A 24,285-nucleotide genomic window follows, 5' to 3' on the forward strand; every position below is an offset into this window, starting at 1 on the left:
TACAACCACTGGAGTCCTGGAAGTTGCCCCCCTCTAATCGGCCCCCGAGTCGAGGTCAAGGTTTTGAAAGCCGAGCCCGTCATCAAATCTTTAACCGAGACAAAAGACTTATTTGAGACTTTGATACACTAAGGGTCTCCCACAATGCCACAGCAGAAGCACTCTCACCAGCTTGTTAATCAGGAAAGACACCATGTGAATTGCCAGTCTGCATAGTTTGAATCAGTTCAAGTATTCATTTAATGACAGGATTGCTGCCCAGAGCTGCTGCATCCCAGAGAGATGTGTATTATTGTCTTCTGCATTACTATGGAAGAGCCATCCAATTTAATGCTGTCTTCAAATTGGTCATACGCTGGCCGTTCTTGTATCTGCACTGATAACATTTTCTCCAACAGTACAATAAGTTTACTTGATTATAGTTGACATCTCCACATCAGCCAAGCTAACTTTTTGAGTTTTAATCCCACCAGCCGTCTCACTTTTAGCTATCGTTGAGAAATTGAGAATATATCTGTATTTTTTTTTTGTGATATTATCAGTTATATGTGGTTTGAAGCCATATTACAATATGCTATTTGATTCTTTCCTTTGGTAACATGGCTGGAATGTTGTTATACATACATCACAATCTCGTGTGAGCACACATTAGCACAGGCCTTTCCCCTTTCCCTGTTCCTTTCTGTTCTTCCTTTTCTCTCTCTCTGTTGATCATTGTTAATCAGTCCTTGCCCATCTCCTCTTCACTGGCTGTCAGTGGCTTGTCAGAAAGCCCGTCATAGCTCATGCAGCCCGTTACACGCTGCTGCCATTAATGACATCGGATGACACCAGTCATTGAAGTTACCGGCTGGTGATGACTGGGAACTCAGTGCGCTCTCTGCTTTTATATAATTTCCTCTGTGCGGTCTGCTGCGTTTTTATAGGATATACTGTATCCAACCACGGTCTAAAACCAACTTTATGGTTTATCTGCCAATGGCAGGTCAAGCCAAACAATTTTACTGGACAAAATATTTTTAATCAATCAATCTTTATTTGTATAGAGACTCATGTTGAGCTGCCATCTGCCAAAACCAGCAACAAGACCTACATACAGAATCAATAAAAAAAAGTTATAGAAGGTAAATAAATACTTTTAGTTTAGTACTGAATTTAAGTTGACAGCATGAATTTGAGGTTATTGTACTTGATTCAACAATAGAGATGTTTATATTGTCTTGGGTTCAAATGTGTCTTTTTTTTATGATCATGCATTAGTCTTTTTAATCAGGTATTATGAATGACATCATTCTGGTGACTCAGCTCTGACTTCCTTGTTCCTGTCTCTCAGTGATGGTCTTATGACGTAGACGTACCATGTCTATAGATCTGGATATTCTTTCTGCCTCTTTGCAGTTTTTGACTTCACCACAATGCTTAAAACATATTCTCTCTCTCTCTCTCTCTCTCTCTCTCTCTCTCTCTCTCCTCTTTTCCTTTCTCTAGAGGAGGAAGTGGAAAACTTTGATGTGTCCAGTCTCCAGGAAGAGGCTCTGAGGAACATTGAAGCTGACAGCTTCTGGTGCATGAGCAAACTGCTGGATGGTATCCAGGTAAGCATGAGTTTTTAATTTTTTTTAGATCAAATGTTGAAGTTTGTCTTTTCACGATATCTGATCAATCCAGTCACAAATAGATATACACTTTTATAAAAGACGGCACAGTGTATTGTTTGTATCACATGCACCACACACACACACAAACAACTCTCCATTCTGATGTACAGCCTAAACATGATTAAGTTGTTATTTATTGAAGTTTTTTTGAGACCAGACTCAGTATTTTTTTATGCTCTAAGTCTGATGCTGGTTCCCCATCTGTTGTACTCTTGCGATGTCACTCAAAGGGATTTTCCAATGCATTTTGTACTGTTGCTCAATATGTGCATGCTAGCGTGACATGCTACTGCAGATAATCATTTCCATGCACATGACTGAATGTTACTGGTTCATGTGCTCTGGCCATTCATACAGTTTGTAAAGCCTGCAGGATTCCTCTCCCATTATCATCATTACAGGTGAAATAGCTTTAATGATGGAGTTTAAGAAAAGTGTTTGTGAAGCATATGCGCTCATTCTCCACATTGATCTATGTCTCCTCCCTTCTTCTATTCATCTGCAGATCTGCAATCTGTCATCTTTAAAAGTGGCTGCTTAGGCCTCAAAAGAAACTTTAAAAAAAAATTTTTTTACCATCCTCAACCTCTGAATTGGTCTTGAAGTATTTTACCCATATCTTTCTCTCAAGAGTTAAAAGACAGATTGATTGATTGACAAAAGAACAGCACCTACTGTAGATGCTATTTGTGCTGTCAAAGAGGTGTCACAGATGCTTTCTCCTCATTGAAAAATGCCATCTGTCACTCAATGCAGTCATTCTCTTAGTGATATGATAGCTCTCTAGAAACAAGAAAGAACACCCTCAGCCAGAAATTGTCATGAATAGGGAAATTAGCTACAGAAAATACTGACCTGGCTATCAGCATGTTTTATTCTGCTTTAGAGGAAGGGACATTTTTGGCACTTACAAGTTGACTTCATTTTTTGGCTAGAGAAGTTTTTTTGTCTCTGTCAGAAGTAAAACATGGTTCATTATGATGAAATAACATTTAAGTAAGACGAGAGGATTGTGGTTAAGGTTTCCTGTTAGTTGTCATATACCATCCCCTAAGCATGTTTTGTTGATGAAAGGTGAACATCCATTAATAATGACCCATTTTAAGAATTTCATTTAGAAAATTAATAGACGACGTGCCGTGTTACCCATGAGAGCAAAACCGACTGCAAAGCTTCTGAGCAGAGGTTGTAAAGGAGTGTGTGTCTTCGTATATCCTTTTTATATATGCAGCAATGTTGTTTCTTCCCCCTGCTTGTGTTTGTTTGTGACCTTGCCTCCAAACTAATTATGTGCAATGTGCACCAGGGAAGCCCATGTTTCCCCCTTAATGCTTTCTAAACAATCTGATGGAGACAGAGTGCCTCTGCACTGTAATTAGTTGGTGACCCTTGTTTTGACCTTCTCAAACCCACTCACGTCTAGTATACACTTTAACACTTAACTGAGGGCCTCAGTGTGGGGGGGGGGTCTGGGGTTAGAGAGAAGACGGTGTCTCCTTGCAGTATTACTTGCTCACTGCCTTTTAAAGCTACTCATTTATCCAGGTATTCCTGAGGACTGGATGCCACTTATTTTATGGTTAAAAAAAAAAAAAAAAAATGTGCATAATAGTTTAATTGCATCACAATGTACAACCACAGCATGGTAGTTAAATTTTTAATGAAAAAAACAACTTTCGGTTATCCCTCTATAAACCACACTGCCCCCCCACCCTCCCCAAACACACAATCTCCCAGTGTTGTAGAACAGTTAAAATTGCCATTAGGTCAGGTTTTAGTATTTCTATGCCCTGCCTCTCACATAAAATTGAACAGGCAATTTGGGCTGTCAGTTCACTACAGCTGATTCTCTATTGAGTTGTTGCTTTAATTGCTTGCACAGTAGCCTCCATATCCCAGGGAGCAGGCTGAGGTAGGTAAGGCTGGACTCAGACAGCAGGACGATTTTCACTCGATTTCTCCCTTCCCCAAAACCAGGGAAAGGGTCTTGTTTGGGCCCTTGCCTGATGTCTCCCCCCCCCCCTCGACTTTTTTATAACATGACGGCAATTTTAAACCAACAAGTATCTAGCAGACTCATTGGCGCTGTCCCAGTAGTTTTAATGCTTCATTTGTCTTACAGCAGGGTGTGTTTGACACTATTGTTGTAGTCCAGGCCACACTAACTGATTCCAAGACATACCCAAGACCGGAATGATCCGAGACCAAGCTAAGACCAAGACTTTTAGGGACCGAGAACAAGTCATGACCAAGACAACGACCTCTGCAGTAAATATTCAAATCCTCCTTATTAATTGTAATATTTCACAGGTGTAGTCATCTGAAAATACCTCCAGCTGCTGCAGTCAATATGTCCTGTCTATCACTGTCCACACACAGCCAGTGAGCCTTATACCTGTCTGACCCAGAGAAGAAGGTAATGAAGTCAAAAAGTTTTAAAGGGCCATTATTCCACCAGCACACCCACGAGGCCCCTTACCTTAAGAGCCAGCAGATGAAAATCTGCCTTTTATGTTAATTCTGCCGACCTGCCATTTACAGCACGGGCTCTCAAATGTATTTTCAATTCTAGGACCTAACTTTTAGATATTAAATTAGGCCCTGAGATCCATATTATTATATTTCAACAGTTGTCTTGGCACATGAAATTGTCACTGACACTTTTTTTTGGTTTGTATGCCTTTTTGTTTGATGAACTGTTTTGTACCACGAGTCACTCTTATGAGGAAACTGCTGACATGACAAATTTTAATCTACAAATGTAATTCCTTGGTCATTCTTTATTGTGCTAATTTGCAAAAATCATTCACAAAAATATTGTACATTTTGCCAGACGTGATGAACACGTCAAAACTCACACCCGTTCTGTACTCAGACAAAAAGATTCCTTGCATTCCTAGAGAATGTCCTTGCACTGATGTCGGTGCTCGGGCCCTCATCAACAGCACTTAATAAATGTAAAATGCACAATCATTAAATGTTTAATAGATACTTCTGGCTCTGCAACATGTCTGAGCTGCCTACAGCCCCTTGCACTCCTAGCAGAGTGTGCCTCCTTATTGTCAAGGAAACCATCTGTTTTCACTCTGCCAGCTAAAGATGGGGTCTACCTCAAGTGGGAACAGGGGTTTTCGAGGACCGACGTCGAGCAGACGGTACCCATACCAAACCAGACGCCATGTTGTGGTTTGGTCTCCCCAAGGGCTTCCTACTGTCACCTTGCGCTGTCACTCATTCCAACATCTAAACACACACACACACACACACACACACACACACACACACACACACACACACACACACACACACACACACACACAAGGCCAGATGGTGTATCTGTTATTTGTTACGCTTGACAGCATGTTTTTATGTTTTTGTATCTGTCTCCCCAAGCCTTATTGATGTTCATGCAAATGAAAGCATATAATGTTTGGGAACCACGAAGACCTTAACTGCCCCATAGCCCCTCATCTTTTTTTAATTTTTTTTTTTTTTTTTACTTTTGACTCTTAACATTCTTTTCTCTCTTCATCTCCCTTCTTTTACATATTTAACCTATGTTAACTTATTTCATCCTGTGACACCTGTTACCTTTCTGTAGTTCGGCTCCTAAGCTTCAGCTAACTTAATATAAGCAGACATCTGTTATTATCACACAGTTGACTTGTTATTCAGTATTCAACAAATGACACTGCGGATTCCATAATAACTGCTTTAGTTTAAACATGTAAATTCTAATTCTTTATGAACTCATTACTCTTCCTCCACTTATTATGGCACCTTTTAACAGATCAAGGAGGATAAATCTCACAGTGCTAAGCGCTTTAACAAAGTCATTCCGGCTGCGCTCTACAAAGGAAGTAGGATTATGAAATGATGCAATTGGGAAGTGCGCTAGTTCAGGCCAAACATTAGGTTTATGCTCTATGGTCTACTTCAGAACTGAATGTAAGTAAATGTGAGTGGATGCTCCAACATTTTAAAAACACACATCGTAGTACAATGCTAATTTGTTTAAAGTTGCAAGTTGGAACAGTACCACAAACAGGTCTGCACTACTAAGCTTGCTTGTGCTACAGGTGAATGCTCAGGGTTGTCTTCCTCGGTTGTTCCACTGATTTGCAATTGAATTTTTGATGGCTTTAGTGAGAAGCACACAGGGCCTGTCAGGCTAGTGGTATACACAGCTGCAGCCATTTCACAGATCAAGAAAAATTTAATCTGACCAATCCTTCTGTAGTACTGAAGAACTGTAATTGTCTACACTTCTTTCTAAATTTTATCTCAACCTTTAATCTCTCTCTCTCTCACACACACACACGCGCACATACACACACACACAGTACACATACAATAGAATGACAGATCATTGCCCTGTCCTTCAGTTTATTGTCTACCCTTTATCTCGACCTGTCATCTCCCTCTCTTGCTCTCTCTCCCTCATCTGTTTGACTGTCTCTCTTTCTCTGCCATACGTGCACACACCGTTTCAGAGCTGTTGTGTCGGCTCTGTCCAACTTGTTGATCGACATTCCGCGCTACAATAGGAGGCAATCTTAGTCCAGTGTTGAAGCCATTGTTATCACTAATAGAACGGACCGAGAGGTGAGGAGGAGGTATTGATTCAGCTGACTGAATGACAGGAAGGGAGAGAGAGAATGAACAAGGATGACTAGAATGAGAGACTGTTGACACCTGGCCGAGAAAGAGAACGAGAGAAACGAGTGTAATGTTTGTGCGTTCTATTCCTTTTGGTTCATGTTGCGGCACTGGGATAGTTATACTAACGTTCCTCAATGAGGTATCAATGTTCACAGCTTGCCCAACAAACCACAAAGAAAATGTCCGATATTCCTGTAATTACAAGATTTTCTTTATCTTCCCAGCCGTTTTATCTGCTCTGCCCTGACCTGGTTCCCTTCCCTGCGAGCTCTTCTTCATGTTATTAACATTATTCTGTGATCTGTGATGTTTGAAGCATACTTCATTCCTGTATTTTCTCACAGTAGAATAATAAGTGTAATTAAAAGTGTACAATCACAAATTACATCTGATTTTTCCCCCCCCCATTCTTCAGGACAACTACACATTTGCCCAGCCAGGCATTCAGAGGAAAGTCAAAGCCTTAGAGGAGCTGGTCAGCAGGATTGATGGTGAGTCATTAAATGTACCTCCACCAATCCATCCTTTCATCCATCCTTAAAGTGCTCTCTTCAAAGGATTTTCAGATGTGTTCAAATTTATGCACAACTTTTTGGGGGGTAAAATCAGACAAAGAAATCTTATTCCAGAAGTGGTATATTGTTCAGACATTGACCTTTGCCTGCAAACACACGAGAGAAAAAAACACATCACTGTGACACATGGGGCCTTTAAAAGAAAAAAAGGATAGATGGCATTTTTTTAAAGATTGAATTAAATGCCCTTCTCCCTAGGCAAAAAATTCAAAGGCAAAAGAGTCATCTCTTCAGAGTTTTCTTCATGAAGACCCCCCCTCTTAATTTGTCTTACAGTTTTCTGAACATATTCATAACTGTCTCCCTTAAAAAGAAAGTTTATATATCATACTGTTGTGTCAGAACCTTTGACAGAACTGAAATGTATGAAATAATTTCTCATTCCCCCCTGCTGTCAGAAAAATTCCTATGTATTTATGATAATTAGCAAAAAAAAACTAAAGCTATCTAAAGCACTCTGAACACCGTCAATCATACTTACAGTGAAATTTCACTTACAATGCAACTTCGTGTGAATTACAGAGGGTCCTTTGTCTTTTCCATCCACCCTTCCTTTGTTCATGAAGTCAGAAAGGGAGCTTTAAAATGCATTGAATGACCTTTGTCATTTTACGACGACGGTGGACTCCATAGTGACCCACCATGGATTGTGCAAAAACAAGCCTCTGTACAATTCTCATGGTCGCAGCTAACCTTGGTGCTGTCCGAACCATCTTGTCACCCGCTCTGTCAGCCAGAGGAAGAGGAGGATGCACCCTCTGCATTTCAATGGATGGAGAGAGAGTGCATAACTGTGTGTGTGTGTGTGTGTGTGTGTGTGTGTGTGTGTGTGTGTGTGTGTGTGTGTGTGTGTGTGTGTGTGTGTGTGTGTGTGTGTGTGTGTGTGTGTGTGTGTGTGTGTGTGTGTGTGTGTGTGTGTGTGTGTGTGTGTGTGTGTGTGTGTGTGTGTGTGTGTGTGTGTGTGTGTGTGTGTGTGTGTGTGTGTGTGTGTGTGTGTGTGGGGCGTGTGAATGTCTGAGAAAGTTGGTGTTGTATGCAGACCTGTCTGTTTGCATGCTGAGTGTGAGAGTGTTGATGCATTTTTTTTCCTGTGTATACATGAAGAAAATTTGTTTTTTTCAATGTTTCAACCCTCCCTCCCTTTAAAAAAAAAAAAAAAAGTCCTGAAAGAGAACCACAGTCCTTAGAGTCCTTGGAAAGACATAAAAAATGACTTGACATTTTTACTGTATTTTTTTTCTTCCCATAAGTGCCCCGTCATTATCGTAGGGGCAGAGCCATTTTATAGCTCGCTTAGCTTGACATTGCCACATCTAATGAGATCAGAGATTTGTATCTTATGTTACAGGATTCTTTTTTCACCCTCGATAGAGCATCTGTTTTTTTTGTTTTTTTTAACAACGGCCTCTCATCATCTCTCCCAAAATGACCCATCAGTGCTTATCAGACGCAGGGGTCAAACACACTGTTGTGCAGTTAGATAAGAAGTTGTGTTCAGTCTTTGCTAGCTGCTAGATACAGACACCACTAAGACAAGTGCAATACTGATAGAATGCCTAAGTTGTTGGAGAAAGTTTCATGAGAATTTGTTTGTTTTTAATGGCTTCAATAGTTTTGTTTCTAGCAGGGGTTCCCAAACTTTTTCGCCTGTGACCCCCAGTATAACGGTGCTAGTGACCTGGGACCCCAGAGGTGCTATTATATTCAAACACTGGTATTAGAACAAAATACAGCAGCCTAAACACTATACAATTATTTATTGTAAGAAACGCTAAAAGCAGAACACATGCAATCAAAATCAATAAATCAATCCTATAAGGTTCTCTGTGTGCGTTGGCCTCCACCAGAGCTGTCCCTTGTCTCTGATTCTGTCTGTGATATTCATCAGGATCTCAAGTGACACATTTAAGTGAGTTGGGTCATTTGGATGACTTTGTAAAAACATATTGCAGATGCATATCACCAAGAGAACAGCTTACAAGTCAAGAGGAAAAGAGAGGTGGGGCGGGAGAAACCGCTGCTGTTGCTAAGCGAGGCTGTGGGTTGCAGTGTGTGTGTGTGCATTTAATATTTTTTGTTCTTTCATTCTTTTGTTTTCAGTCATTTTCGACGTATTCTTCCTTCCTTTAACATCCTTGTTCTTCTCCTGCTGCAATGAATAGTCCTGACAAATGGCTCTTCCTTCCCCTCAGCCCGCTCCTCCTCCTCCTCCCCTCTGTGTTTTGGTGATGTTGCTAATATTAGCCGCAGCAAGTTCATTAGTGTAATTTAACAGTGTCTAAAGTTGTTCATCTCTCCCCCGCTCTGTATGGTAGTTAGCTAAGATCTGTCACCATGATGCATTTGCCGTTAATGAGCTCGCCTTGTTTATGCTTTTACAGCAGCATGTGATAATTAAACAGCAGAGCGGAGTGTGAAACACTCACTTTGTGTTTCCTCTACACCGAGCTCGGGCTGCCGAGTCTGTGAATGATTGTTTAACATGCATGTGTGAGCATAAAGACAGATGTCATTCAAGTGCTCACTGTGTGTTGAGAATGATTATTTATGTGTTCTGATTTCTTAATTTAAACATTTAATGAAGCTGTATAGTGTGTGTGTGTGTGTGTGTGTGTGTGTGTGTGTGTGTTTGTGTGTGCATGTGAGGTAAGTCAGCCCTGATTAGGAGCTCGTAATGTTTAAGAAGTGAAGTCTATAGTTCCTTTCTTACAGGCTTTTCTTATAGCTTCTCTGACAGCTTTTTAATTACAGCTCTATTATGAAGTGTGTGTGTGTGAGAGAGAGAGAGAGAGTGTCGTTGGTTTGATGACCATGAAAAAGGAAGTTGCTGAATACTGAGTGGTACTTGAATCCTTTGTTACGTTAAGATGCACAAAACAAACATTTATCAAGAGGAGAGAAGGAACAAAGGCAGCCACACTCAGTCTTAAAGCCCCATATGCATATTTGTTACTGCTTATCCAAGTTTACTTCCATTATTATCTCCCAACTGACGGCCCAGCGTGTGTGTGTGCATTCAACCACCAAAAGCAGCCCCAATCTCCAACAAACAAACAAACGTCTTTTAACTTACCATTTCTTTCTTTTTACACTTTCATAAGACGCTCTCATGATCAGACTTTGAACACTTTGAATTTTAAATCAGATCAGAAGGACTCGCAATAGCATGGCACCGCATAACAGCCTGAAACAAAACATATGCTGCTTCTTTTCTCTGTTAACCTGTACATAGCAGTCCTAAAGAAAGTTGCTTCTCTACAATCTTCTTCTAACAGTCTGTGCTTGTTTTATTATTTGGTAACCAGTTGAAAGTTCATTGAAGTATTAAAATGTATTCTTCTTTTTTTAAAATATGGATTATTATTCTTTTGACAGAGACTGTGCATCGTCACATGCAGCAGTACGAGGTCGAGTACCTACAATTCGCCTTCCGCTGGATGAACAACCTCCTGATGAGGGAGCTGCCGCTACGCTGCACAATCAGACTGTGGGACACCTACCAGGTAAAACAAACACACACACACACACACACACAGCAGGGCTAGTGTTAAACTGTTTTCACATAGCACTCCTGAAGAAAAAAAAAAAGTATAGGCAGACTGCCACTGAAATTTTCCTGTTATATATACGGTTTATTTCCAGTCTCAAACAAAGGCAAGGAATAAATTATTTAACAGTGTTGTTGCTTTGTCGTCACTTGACAGTAATCCAAGTACATCTTGTACCTGTAATTCATCCTCTAAATGTTTGATTTGTTACAAAGTCATCTTGATCACGGCCCCTGCTCTTTCAGACAATACAGAAAAACACACATCCAACTTTTTCATCACAGCCCCTTACCTCTAGTCATACCCTGAAATGAATATTAGACTCTTTCCTGTTATGAAAAACTTTGTTACAAAGAACAATATTGTTCTTGCCTTTTTTCTTTTCGCATTCCTTTTTGGTCCTTTTTAAAAAATATATATTTTTGGGCTTTTTGTGCCTTTACTGTGGAGATCGGAAAGTGGATAGATTCTGGAAATCAGGGAGAGAGAGTGGGGAAAACGTGCGGGGAAAAGCGCCACGGGTCGGATTTGAACCCAGGCCGCCCGCCTGGAGGACTTAAACAGCCTCCATACATGGGGCGTGCACACTAACCCCCTATGTTGCCCCTCCCATAGTAATTTCACTAATAGCCCTCACATGAATGGATAGTCCACAACATGGGAGTGAAGATTTAGAGATCTTTCATTTTTTGAATTTCTCTGTAATAGTTGAAGTGTACTTGTGTCTGTCTGTGAGTATGTGTGCGTGTTTCAGGGGGGATTCTTACCTGAGTGTCTCAAGTGGGGTCCTCTCTCTGCAGAGTGGCCATCTGTTCAGTAGTCTGATCCAGCACAGGGCAGCTCTTCCTCTGTCTTCCTCTCTGTGTCTGTCATCTGTTTGTCATCTCTTTCTACCTGCAGTCTCTTCTTTTCTTCTTCCTTTAACGAGTTTATCATTTCCTGTTTTAACTCTGTCTTTTTTCAATTTTTATTTTCAATTTTCCCTTTAATTCTACTTATTTTTTTTACAATAAATATAAAGAGGTGAAAGAAGCACCAAAAAGACACTGAAGAATGATTTAGGGCAAAAACACACACCTCTCCTTACTCGTAGTCAGTCAGACAGACGGAGAGGCAGAAAGGGACCAAATTATCTCTGTTGCTTGGAGCATGAAATTAGCGCGTAGCTCAGTGTGGCAGCATTAGCATGGCTGTTAAAGGGATACGGTGACATTCTCATGCTGTGAAATATGACCCTTTTCCATATGGATGTTTGAATTTTCCAGGCAGGGAGCTTTTAAGCTTCCTAAGTGACCATGTTTCAGACAAATCTTTTAGAACATGATCAAATGTGTCAATTCCTGGCGTAAACAATTGGATATTTATTCCGAGACGGGTCAGAAAATGAGCAAAGATTTATTAGAAGAACACTGACTAAACATATTGTTAATGTGTTTGTGCTTCTTGTGTTTTGTCGTGAGGTTTTAAGTTGCTGCCAGAGCTGCGGGTCAGTCCTTAGTTCTATTACTGCTAGACCTGTCTGCTACCTTTGACACAGTCAACCATTAAATCCTCCTATCCACACTCTCTGAACTTGGCATCTCAGGATCTGCCCTCTGCTGGTTCGTGTCCTGCCTCTCTGGGCGATCCTTTAGAGTGTCGTGGAAGGGAGAAGTGTCCAAAGCGCACAGCTTATTCACAGGGGTACCTCAAGGGTCAGTGCTTGGTCCCCTTCTCTTCTCCATATACACAAGCTCACTTGGTTCAATAATCCGCTCTCATGGCTTCTCACACCACTGCTATGTTGACGATACCCAGCTCTTCCTGTCATTACCGCCAGACGATGTTACAGTCTCTACAAGAATCTCATCATGCCTTGCTAATATCTCTGAATGGATGAATGAACAGCACCTTCAACTCAATCTTTCAAAGACTGAGCTCCTTGTCATCCCAGCCAGTCCCTCTATGCAACCACAGATCAATATCCAGCTTGGAACAACCAAACTCATGCCCACAAAGTCTGCCCGGAACCTGGGTGTCATGATTGATGACCAGCTAACTTTTAAGGTTCAAGTAGACTCGATTGCCCGGTCATGTCGATTTGCCCTGTACAACATCAGGAAGATCAGACCTTACCTGTCAGAACATGCTACACAGCTCCTGGTACAGGCTCTTGTGATATCACGCATTGATTATTGGAACTCTCTACTGGCAGGTCTTCCTACATGCACTATCAAACTTCTGCAAATGATACAAAATGCAGCTGCATGACTGGTCTTCAACCTTCCTAAAAGAGCACATGTCACTCCACTGTTCATCTCCTTACACAGGCTCCCATTTACTGCTCGCGTCAGATTTAAAACTCTGCTGTTCGCTTACGACAAAAAAGGCTCCTCCTTACTTTAACTCTCTCATCCAGGTCTACACTCCCTCCCGCCCACTACACTCTGCCAATGAAAGGCGTCTGATCCAACCTTCACAACAGGGTCCTAAGTCTCTGACTAGACTCTTCTCCTCTGTTGCCCCCCGGTGGTGGAATGAACTTCCAAACTCCATTCGATCTGCACCTTTAAGAAAAAGCTAAAGACCCAGCTCTTTCATGAATACCTACTAACTTAATGATGATGGTTTCGATATCATTGATGATGATGATGATGGTTGTCACGATTGTTTTTGTTTGATAACGATGACTTATAAGATGGTTTCTATACTGATTAGAGCTCTCAAGAACTGCCGTCAATGTTGTGCTTTGCCTCTGTGCAATGCCTGTCAGCACCTGTGTGTCCAATCGGACTCAAAGCTGATCATTTGCTCTTACTGACATTGTTCCCATTTTTTCTAGATCCTTGTTTGTATTGTACTTACTCTCTGATGTACGTCGCTTTGGATAAAAGCGTCTGCTAAGTGAATTGTAGAATTGATTCAGCTTCAATATGTTTTAACAAGTACAGGAATAGTGGGGCAGCAGCTCAGCCTGTGGGGACTTGGGATGGGAACCAGAGGGTCCCGATAGAGAGCCCTGGTGCAGACTTGAACGGCAAGAAGACATAAAGTATGGAGTTGGTCTGGTAGCTAGAGAGGTCACACTCTCCCGGGTACTGCCTTGAGCAGGGCACCGCGTCAACCGCTCTGACACGCTCCCTGTGTAGCAGTGTGTAGCAGCTCCACTCTGACATCTCTCCATTAATGCATGTCCACTCCACAGGTCCTGTTAGTGTGTGTGTGTGTGTGTGTTTTAAGCCTATGTGTGTGAGATGCATGTCTCTCAATAACAGGAATTAATAGAGAAAAAACATCCTTACTATTTAATGCTTTTTCTCTGCTACATTTCATTATCTTTATTTTACAATTTCACAGTGAAGACAACTTAGGAAGCTATCTTGAAATTTGAAGTCATTTTTAAGGATGGGACTATCCAAACAGCTGACGCAGCACTTTAAAGACACAGTGACATTGAAATACTACTTTACACTCTCACTCTACATTTCCCTCTCCTCTTAGGTTTAACTTTACCCTCCTACCCTCTCCATCTTTCATGCATCCCCCTAGCTATTTACTCCTCTCCGTATGCTTCCTCACCCCACATCACACTTTTTCCTCACTTTGATCAGCGGTGGCTCTTATTAGTCAGCCTCCCTCGTCCCTCACAAACATGACGATGGAGGGAAAGTAAAGAAAAGTTTGTCAATGTCACCTTGGTTCCCATGACAAACTTTGTCGTGCAATTCATTGTGATGAGGACGACTTCAGCTGAAGAAGCAGGTCAGGGAGGGGTGTCAGATTTGAGAAGTAGAGCCATGGGGGTCGTCAGGATACAGAAATCTCCTGCTCTAGAATTGATTTCATTCATACCATATCACATTCAGCCGTTACCACACACACCCCACCTAAACGATGTCAGAAGTGCCGGCATGTGTGAAGGGATTTAAGAGTGCAAGTGTGTGTCTGTGTGTTTTTTTCCACTCGAGAACATTCGCTTAACAGGTAGCCCTGGACATTAAAAGAAGCAGATCCATGAGTGCATTTCTACAACACAATAACTAACATCACTTGTAAGATGAATCCCACCTTTATGGGGTCATGTACTCTTCATTAACTAGCGTTTAAAGGCCTGGTAATTATCCTTCCTGTGACAGGACTCCAGAGAAAATATGAAGAGACCAAAGAACATCTCATCCTTTTGTCTGCATCCCTCTTTAATTCCTCTGCTCACTGCCTAGTCATAAAAAAATGTGCTGGAACAAAAAAAAGTTGAGTGTGCCCCGGAAATGTAATTTCTGGATTGAGACAGAATTTTTTTTTATTGTTCCTCTTTTTTTTATCCTGCTTCTTTAAGATCACATTTTTGTGCGGCTTCTGACCACTCCTCTCCCTTTTTCTTGCTCATGAGAAATGAAGCTACACCATAATCCTGAATACAATGGCTTCCCCTATCCAGGGTGAATCACCTTGAAGCATTTGATGCTGCATATTCAGCCCTATTGCTTGTTATTATTTAGTTGTTTGTGTCATTTCAATGAGCTTCAATAATGTTTGGGGCCACGGCTTCTGAAAGGGCATCTGAGTGAGGAGGGTAAATGTTTGGCAGCTGAGATCAAATACAAGCAAACTTACCCATAATAGTATACATCACCTTCAAGCTGCCGCCTCAACAATACAATATGACGTGTCTTTTTTTTTTTTTTTTGATGTGTTTTTTTTTTTATTCTGTCAATGTCTTTGCTAAACACATTGTGTCTGTATCATTTTAGGCTGAACCAGAGGGCTTCTCCCATTTCCACCTCTACGTGTGTGCGGCCTTTCTGGTGAGGTGGAGGAAAGAAATTCTAGAGGAGAAGGATTTTCAGGTAATGTGCACGAGACATGGGGGGGGTTTATCTAAGTTTGTAGACAACATCTAAAAGTCAACCAGTCTGTTGTTGTAGAGCTCCCTATGACCTGCATCTCTCTCCATTACCCCCACTAATCATTACCTGTGAGGCTCAAGAATCATTGTGAGTGCATTAGCAGATGACAATAGACAGCTGCCACAAGGTGACATTGGATGTCAGGTCTCCTTGGGACTTATATACAGTAGCAAACAATTCTAATTTTAACACATACATTAACCTTTTCTTATGCAGTTTTGTGTTGTACAGTTTTTCAATGATCTACTGTCTCTTCTGTTACACTTCTAATTCTGGTCTTTTATGGAATTTATCGACTTTTCTGTGTTATATTTTTCTGAAATTGAATGAGAAATTACTAACTACTTCAGAGGTCCTGAGCATTTGAGTTTCTTTGTAGTTTCACTAAAATGGTTACACCAACGGATAGAGAGATAAAAACAATACTATTACAACTAATACAAGTGAGCCCCTCCCCCCCTCAGTTTGATCAATCAAAGTCAGAAGTCCTCAAAAGGTGATAGTAGGATAGGGTTATGGTTCTAAAGAACCTTTGCTTTAGATGGAGGCCAGTTGATTAAAGCTGATTCACCCACTGAGTGAGACACTAGAGGCAGATTGAAGATGAGACATCAACTGATCAACAGATCCAATGAGCCTCAGAGTTAAAACATGAGCCTGCCACTTTTCTTAAGGGCTTGCTGAGCAGCTCTTATCTCCACATCGTTTATCCAACAACCATCATGGCATCCCCTTTCTCTCATGTCTGTCTGTTTCTTTTCCTGTCTTTCTCTGACACGCTTAAGGCTGCACCATTCCCACTCACTGTTTTGCTTCTCAGTTGCATCATTTGTTGTGTTCGAGTGTTTCACTGTCCTGTTTTTTTGTTCTTTTTATTTCATTGTGTATCTCTGTCAATTGTGTTTTCTTTTCGTTTCTTCCCCTTCCGCTTTTCTCACACTTGGCAGTTAATCATTGACATCCTGAGTCGAGGGTTTCTACAGATTGCAATGTGTGTCAGTCAGTTGGGCCACACCTTTTGTCCAAACTGAAGGCGTAAGGGGCGGCTGTGGCTCAGTTGGTGGAGTCTGTCGTCTCTCAACCAGAAGGTCGGGGGTTCGATCCCCAGCTCCTGCGGCCTCATGTCCGATGTGTCCTTGAGCAAGACACTTAACCCCAAATCCCTACCACTGCTCTGTCGCACCTTATACAATTTTATGAATGGGATCACTTAATTCTAATGGTCACTCTGCCATCAGTGCGTATATGTGTGTGTGTGTTTTTCCCCCCCCTGTTTTTTCATCCTTTGCCAATCCCACCCCTGATAAAAGTGTGAGCTTGATGAGGTTCATGTAGAATGTACAATGTGAGGAGTGTCAGTGTATGACAAACTGCCGGGACAGATACATGAGTGTAGTTCTGAGAGGGAACACAAATGATGAATTCATTGTGATAGTTTTAATTAAAAATGAAAAAGAATAATTCATGCATTTTTATCCAAAGAAGTTATGGTCAAAGTGAATCTACTCTCCTGGTTGTGGGATTGGATTTGTTAAGCTGCTAAATGAAAAGCAAGAGAGTGTGGCACTCCCCAAGCAATTTGCCTTCCTCCGTTCCACCTCAGGTAGCACACTACGGCTAACGGCAGGCCTGGAAGTAACACACACACACACACACACACACACACACACACACACACACACACACACACACACACACACACACACACACACACACACACACACTTATTTACTTTCAAAGCTATGCAGACATAGAAGGATCAAAAAAAAATCCCTTCTGACACTGTAAAATTGTGTTAAAACATTTTTATTCAACTTTGTGTGCATTCTGTCACATGCAGTACAGAAAGAGAATGGGAAGCTATTAGGTACAGTAGGTATCTGTCAGCTGCTTTTGTCAGCCATGTGTCCTGTTAGTCTTTTCTACTAGCACACACTACCAGGGTCTAGTGTTGTAGTACACGAAATCGGTCTTGGTCTCGTACTCTGGATTTTAAGTCAAAACCACCACTGATAGGCTATTCCTGGTGTGACAGTCTAAATGATTGACACTGCACACAAGATGATAATTTTTCGTTGATATTTATGGTCTTGGTCTTGACTCGGTCTCGGAGCACTCCGGTCTCGGGTATGTCATGGTTTTGGTTATTGTGGTCTTGACTTCAACACTACCAGAGTCATTGCAAAACATCCTCTCAAAAAACACAGACTCTAGACTCTTACATGTATGTTGATGTGCTCGACTGTGAACCTTTATCTCTTACTTAAAATGTGTGAATGATCCAATCTGCAAGGTTTAAATGCTCCAAAGTGTTGTGACTCTGAATGCATATAAGTGAATGTTTGTCATTGGCACCAGTCTACCAAAAGCATTAAAAAGCTCAAACCCAGCATATTGGAAGAGAAAAAAGTGAATTGCCCTAGGATAGAACAACTGGAGTGGCTCTGTCAGCTCATAAGATAACTACATACCCAAAATAAACAACAATATCGACCCATTTGTAAGGGAAAAAAAACAGGCCCCAGGAGAAGAAGAGTGAGAAATAGATTTTTTTTTTTTTTAAGTAAAAGACAAAGAAGGAGATTTATGCAATTGGTTGTTTCATGAGCTGAGACATAAGCATTGAATTTTACATTCAAATTCACAGTTGCATAGTCAAAGCAAGAGCTGGGGAATTTTTGCTTTTATGTTTTTTTTTTCACAGATTGTGAAGTAAGTGGTAAATTGATCAATTTAAGTTTTGATTAGGGTGGCATAGACCTTTGTAGAGGGTGACGGCAGTGTTAAAGTGTTAAGGCATTCTTTGTGGGTTGTTTTTTTTAGTGTGTTAGAGGTCGGTCCTTTGAATTCCAAAATGCCCATTAAACTGTACATTTGCCCATTTATTTCAGCAGGAATCAAATATAAGAAGCAGAGTCTTTTGGAGAAAGTGTCAAGGATCCCAGCATGACCAAAATAGAGTGTGCAGACTTGTCTCCAAATCAATCAATCAATACATTTTTATTTGTATAGCGTCAACTCATAACAAGTGTTATCTCGAGACACTTTACAAAAAGCAGGTAAAATACCTTACTCTTTGTCTGTTAACATTACAAAAGAGCAGGTAAAAAGACCTTACTTATTGCTATGTTACAAAGATCCGGCCTATCCATCATGATCGTATGAGAAACAAAAACCCATTAGAGGACTTCCTTCATTGTAATCCTCTGCCAGAGTAAACACATTCAGATTTAAAACCAAAAAGTTCATGTTTGTCTTCCTTTGTGACATATTAAACACTGACCATTTCACCGTCTTGTTTTCCTGACATTGACAAGAAGCTAGCAGTCAAACAATGCAAGCTTCCTGTTTTCTAGATCTGGTAAGAAGCCATGCCTAAGCAGCAGCCTGTGTGGCTGCTTCAACTGTGTAACATTACAGGAAAAGCAAGACATTTACAACTGTAATAATCATCTGAGCTTTTTTAACAGTCAACATTTTGAAAAGACAACTTGGCTGTGCCATCCCATGTCAGCTCTTAACTCTACATGCTACAGTGCCCCACTCCTACATCAGAACCCACTGTTTGCGAGATTGCCCATTTTGTGTAATTATACAAACTACAGCAAGCTAATGGCCCTGACAGAGCAGTGCCTAGGCCCATTACACCTAAGGGTGCTGCAAAACACCATTACCACCACTGGGGAGCTTGAATGTTTGTGCACATGGGTGAGAGTCTGTGTGTGCAACCTCACCTTTTTAAGTGCGCTCATGTAGATGTGTTGGTGGCAGGAGGTCAAAGGCGGAAAGATTCATGTTAAAGAAACATAACAGTTACAAGTCTAGCAGTTGTAGCTACACGTGTGTTGGCGTGTTTTTTTGCACCTGTCATTCCTCTCCCATTAATATCTCCAGGGTTTTCACTGCTTGTTGCAACAAACTGTAGTTGACACTTTAGAAAAGGTAGCAAGACAACCTGCTGGACTTTGGGCACTCATTGTACTCGCCTCACTAAGCACCCTCTAATTGTGCCAGCAGATAAACCCTTTGGATCACTGAGTGTGTGTTTTAGCTGCCCTTTGTATGTATATAAAAGTAATTTAGGTAATATTTCTACAATATGTCGCTCTCATTTAATTATTTTCTTTAACACTTCAAACTAATTGTACTCTTCAAATCATATGTCAATTCAAGAGATTTCATTTAAGTTGATTCCAACAATGCTTATATCCTTTCTCCAAAAGTGTATTGGAGATATGCTTTCAAAAGTGAAGTGAAGAGTATTTAACTATTCACACAGCGAGCATATTTCACTTGACCGTGGCTTTGGCTCTTGGCGTAACCATTTTGTTAAACTACAGACTTTCTGAAGGAAAGCCCGAGCACAGACTCTTTAGAGCATCCACAGCCATTAACTACTTTAAACCTCGCCAAGTGTAGGAGATCGAGAGCTAATTGCCTGTACTGTAGTCAGAAATGGCAGATCAGTGGTTTGGATTGCATTGCTGTGTAACTTATTAGTCATGCCTGATGATAGGCCAATACACTGATGAACATACACAGCAAGGAAAGCTACAAAAACACCAACGCATCTTCATGCTTTTGTGTTTTACTTCAGTTTCAGTTAACTAAAACATCCTTTGTTAGTTTCTTAAAAAAAAATACCTACAATGCATGCATCCTGGATACACTTTAATTCAATCTCCATTTATTTTTCTTAAAGCTTTCACAGCCTTTCTCAACCCCTGAACATTCAGTATGCTACGTACACACACGTTGAACTTCTTCAATTCCACAGATCCTTAATGATTATCTTATGCGTACTCACTAGTTTCCACAGACACTTGTGTCCACTCAACGTGGAGCCTATCCACCTGTGTGCAGCCAAGTGAGTGTAGAATTCAGCGACTGAAATCTATGCAATTAAACCATACTAAAGTCATTAACCCCGACAGAACTGAGAGCCAGCAGATGGTTAGCATGCAGAAACATGCTCTTAATGAAGCTCCTCAGTCACGATGGGTTTGTACGCATGGTGGAGCATGATGGCGTGCACTTGTGTTTCTGCTGTCTCTACATGTCTTTGGGTATGGTGTCTTAATTGTTTACCATACAAAACAGCATATATACATAACTCCATGTATTGTCTGTCAAAAAGGCCACTTTAAGACCTATCCATTTGCCATTTCTCTAAACAATTTCGCTTTCTTTTTCCCACAACAGGGTCTGATGATCCTCCTGCAGAACCTTCCAACAATGCACTGGGGAAACGAGGAAGTGAGCGTGCTGCTGGCTGAAGCCTACAGGTTGAAGTTCGCCTTCGCCGATGCGCCCAACCACTACAAGAGATGATCAGCGGAATCTCTTTGTGCAGCTGCTGCTCCCCACCTCCACCTCTCCCGCCCTGCAGTCGCCTACTGAACTTGGAAGGACCCCGTTCCTTACCTGGAGGGACCTCGTTTTTCTTAACCTCCCTATCCCCCTTTCAGCTACTAAGAGATTTAAATCAAAAACAATGACTGAGAGGACATGCGGTGTAGCATTCTAACATAACGATGTTGAGCCTTTCTTTTCTTTTTTTTTTTTTTTTTAAATTATTGTTCTCTGATCACCTCTGAAATTTGCACTCCTTCAGCTCCATACAGAGCCCTTGTATCACTGAATTCCACATGCTTTTGTTGGAGTTTGGTGAGCTTATACTTAAATGTTCTTTTCTGCTTTTTGATTTTTATCTTTAGTTCTATGCCTTCTTCTTTTTTTTTTTACACAGAGGCAAAGATGTTACCCTTTCTCAGTTTAAAAAAAAAAAAACAAAGGCCATGAAAGATGGCAAAAAGGGTACTGTCTGGTTTAAATATCAGAGCCCTCTCCTCTCCCCTGCTTTGGTTTTCTCTCTTACCCTATGGGTTTCACCAAGGGGAAACTAGAACTCTTCAGAGAGAGATCATCAGTCTTTGACAGGAAGGATTGTCTGTCTTTTTCCCCACAACTCCTACACACCAATTCAACCACCCCACTTATTCTGTCCTCCCACCCAGGCGGCTACATCACAGTGTTCAGGTGAAAGCTGTACTTATGGAAAAACAAGAAGCAGGAAGCCATTAGGAACTAGATATCTACTTATTACCACTCTCTAGCCTTAGATCTGCTTATGAAGGGCCAGTTCTTTCTTTTTAAAGGAAGCCATGACTACCTCATAACACACATTAACAAACCAGTGAAAATTAAAAGTCCACTCAATAACCAACAAAGCACATATCACATATTTGCTGTTTGAATCAGAAATTGACACATCCCCTGTGGACAGTTTTTTTCCCCCTTCTCTTTCTATCATGTGGACTCGAGTTCCATGTGTGCACAAAGCCAACATGAACTACAATGACAGACAACTTTCTAATATGTTGGCTAGAAAGTGGAAAGAGCTTTTGACACTTTGCTATGAATAGGATTCTGTAGTCCTTCCTTTCAAAATGAAGGCCTTCAATGCTGTTCATTTATTGCCTTTTTTTTTTTAAAACATAAGAAGCAGCAGGTACGGGGGGGGGTTGTTGTTGCCTCTCTCATAATATCGCATCATTAAAAAGAAATCGCACATTGTTGATCTACGTCCTGCTAATTGTATCATGTGTATCCCGACTACAAAATTAACAAAAAAAAACTTGGATGAAAGTGGGCAATTAGAATGAGTCTGTATCCAGCTCACCACTTGATCCACTGTGAATCATTAGAGGTACTCACTCATTTACATTTTCTAGTTTTTAATCACTTTGTGCTCCATTGCCGTATTATTCAGGACTGACCTGTTTAACACTGCTAATGGGATCTTTGGATTAATCCCATCTTTGGTACATACATTGTTCTTTCACATGAAAAGTCTTAATATAAGGCATGACATTTAACAATGCTGCTAATGTCTCCTGTCACCAGAACCAATCACTGTCAGCCTCGTCCATGAAGATGGTGTGTGGGTGTGTGAAGGAGAGAGGGAGTGGGTCGTGTTTCAGTTCTTTTTTTTTTTTTTACTGAGCTGTCGGCCTTTGATCAGACATTGGGATTTTTTTTCCTCATATCAGAATATGCACCAGTGTCACAGACTCCTAATCTCCCATGCTCTCTGACAAGGGACACAATATATTCTCTCTCTCTCTCTCTTTGGGATATATGCTTTCACTCGTCATTTTAAAGATGTCTCTTGTTTCCTTTTCTAGTTTTATTTTTTTATGCTGTTTACATTACACACATCTATTAAGTTGTGCCTGACTCTAAAGACATAATGCAACATCTCGGTTATGTTTTTGACTTCAAATGAACTTTAAAGGGTTTATATTTTTTCTTACTTGTAAAAGATAGAAATTAACGTTTTGTGCAAATTCGTTTTTTTTGGGGTGTGCTTGTTACCATAGTGACAGCATTTAACAGTTCTTACTTGCAAATTGGTGGTTTTCTTAATCCACCCTCGATAGCGACTGTTATAACTAGGCACAGATGGCTTGTAGTGCTCTGAATTTGCCCACATGTTGAAGCAGTGTGAACTGGCCTGAAGGGATAGTCAACATTATACATGGTTGGATTGTGGTGACCCTTCCAATCAAAACTCCCCAAATTGAATGAATGGGGATAAGCATTAACTTAAAGTTGCATTTGTTATGTCCAGCCAAGTTAATATGTAATAACAGAGTTATTTTCAGAGCCAAAGAGAGCCTCATTAGCCAACAATGTCATGTTTCAGATGAAAGAAAAGCAAATGATGTTTGAGATTATCATCGGCTGTATTGTGTGTGTGTGTGTGTGTGTGTGTGTGTGTGTGTGCGTGCGTGCGTGCGTGCGTGCGTGCGTGCGTGCGTGCGTGCGTGCGTGCGTGCGTGCGTGCGTGCGTGCGTGCGTGCGTGCGTGCGTGCGTGCGTGCGTGCGTGCGTGCGTGCGTGCGTGTCAGTGAATGATTTGATATTTTGGAAATTTGATTCAAATGGCTTATTAATAATCAAAAACACTGGTTCACATGTTACCATGGTAAAGTTAGCCTTCCTTTATCTCACTGTCACTCAACACTTATGTCTCCATGGTAACAAAGGCCACGATGATAGCTGGTTGGAGCCCTTTTTTTTTTTTGATCATCTCACACCACACAGACAGAGACACACTTCAAACATTCTTTGGAGCATCTTCAGAAGCTTACCCTTAAGAAACCTTTTCAGTTACTAAAATGTTTGTCCTGTTTTTTTTCACTCTACTTCTCAAGACAGGAAAATTGTGTTTGTGACAAAATTATCCCCCCGTGTCTTTTGCCTCTTGAGTCCTCAGAAAATTCTAATACTTCTACAGATTGTGGGTGACTAAAAGCCCTGGCTGTTGAATTTAAAAATGTGTACAGAGAAGATTTTGGAACATAAATATGTAAATACAAAGTGTAAATAAATCCTATATATAACATAATGCTTTGAGTGAGGTGTCAAGTGTGTTTGTGTGCTTTTTTTTTCCCTCCAAGTTTGTGAACTCGATGTAGGGCTGTTTGCAGCTCTCACTGAGTATTTATGAGATATGCTGAGGGTGAAAATCAGCTGCTCAATCTCTTCTGTCTCTGCTAGAGGTCCCTTTTTAATAGTTTGACCTGCATAAGGCCGACGTCGGCTTCACAGCAGTCTCACAAAGGCGCTTGAGTCTTAGTTTTCTCCTCAGAGTTATTTGTAGCTAGCATGCCATGATTCTAAAACCCTTATTGAAGCAAGGAACAAACGTGCTGCCTGGGTGATCGGATCACAAGCTTCGAGTGTGGCAGTTTTTCGCCAGGCATGAGATGCCTCAAGTGACAACAATCCAAGGGCTGTATCAACAACCGTGTAGAATATATGACCACAGAGATGCTCAGCCAGCCCAGCCCAACCCACCCTGAACCCCCAAGATAAAATGAATACATACAAAAAATACAAAAAGGGAATATATATATGCGCTTATATATATACACAAAGTGCTTTCATTA

General features: G+C 41.0%; 1 protein-coding gene across 5 annotated transcripts in view; it reads left to right on the top strand.

Moving 5' to 3' along the window:
• The window catches only part of tbc1d22a (TBC1 domain family, member 22a), a 46,518-nt gene extending 22,777 nt beyond the window's left edge, over positions 1-23,741 (top strand). For all 5 annotated transcript variants that reach the window (XM_065951372.1, XM_065951371.1, XM_065951375.1 and 2 more), the window contains 5 exons: positions 1,489-1,595; positions 6,736-6,811; positions 10,271-10,398; positions 15,174-15,269; positions 20,532-23,741. In XM_065951372.1, the coding sequence (XP_065807444.1) occupies positions 1,489-1,595; positions 6,736-6,811; positions 10,271-10,398; positions 15,174-15,269; positions 20,532-20,660 (536 nt within the window). In that variant the 3' untranslated portion in view covers positions 20,661-23,741. The remainder of the gene's footprint in view (positions 1-1,488; positions 1,596-6,735; positions 6,812-10,270; positions 10,399-15,173; positions 15,270-20,531) is intronic.
• Positions 23,742-24,285: the final 544 nt, after the last annotated feature.

This window comes from Labrus bergylta, chromosome 23 (assembly GCF_963930695.1).
Source record: "Labrus bergylta chromosome 23, fLabBer1.1, whole genome shotgun sequence".
NCBI classification, from domain to species: domain Eukaryota; kingdom Metazoa; phylum Chordata; class Actinopteri; order Labriformes; family Labridae; genus Labrus; species Labrus bergylta.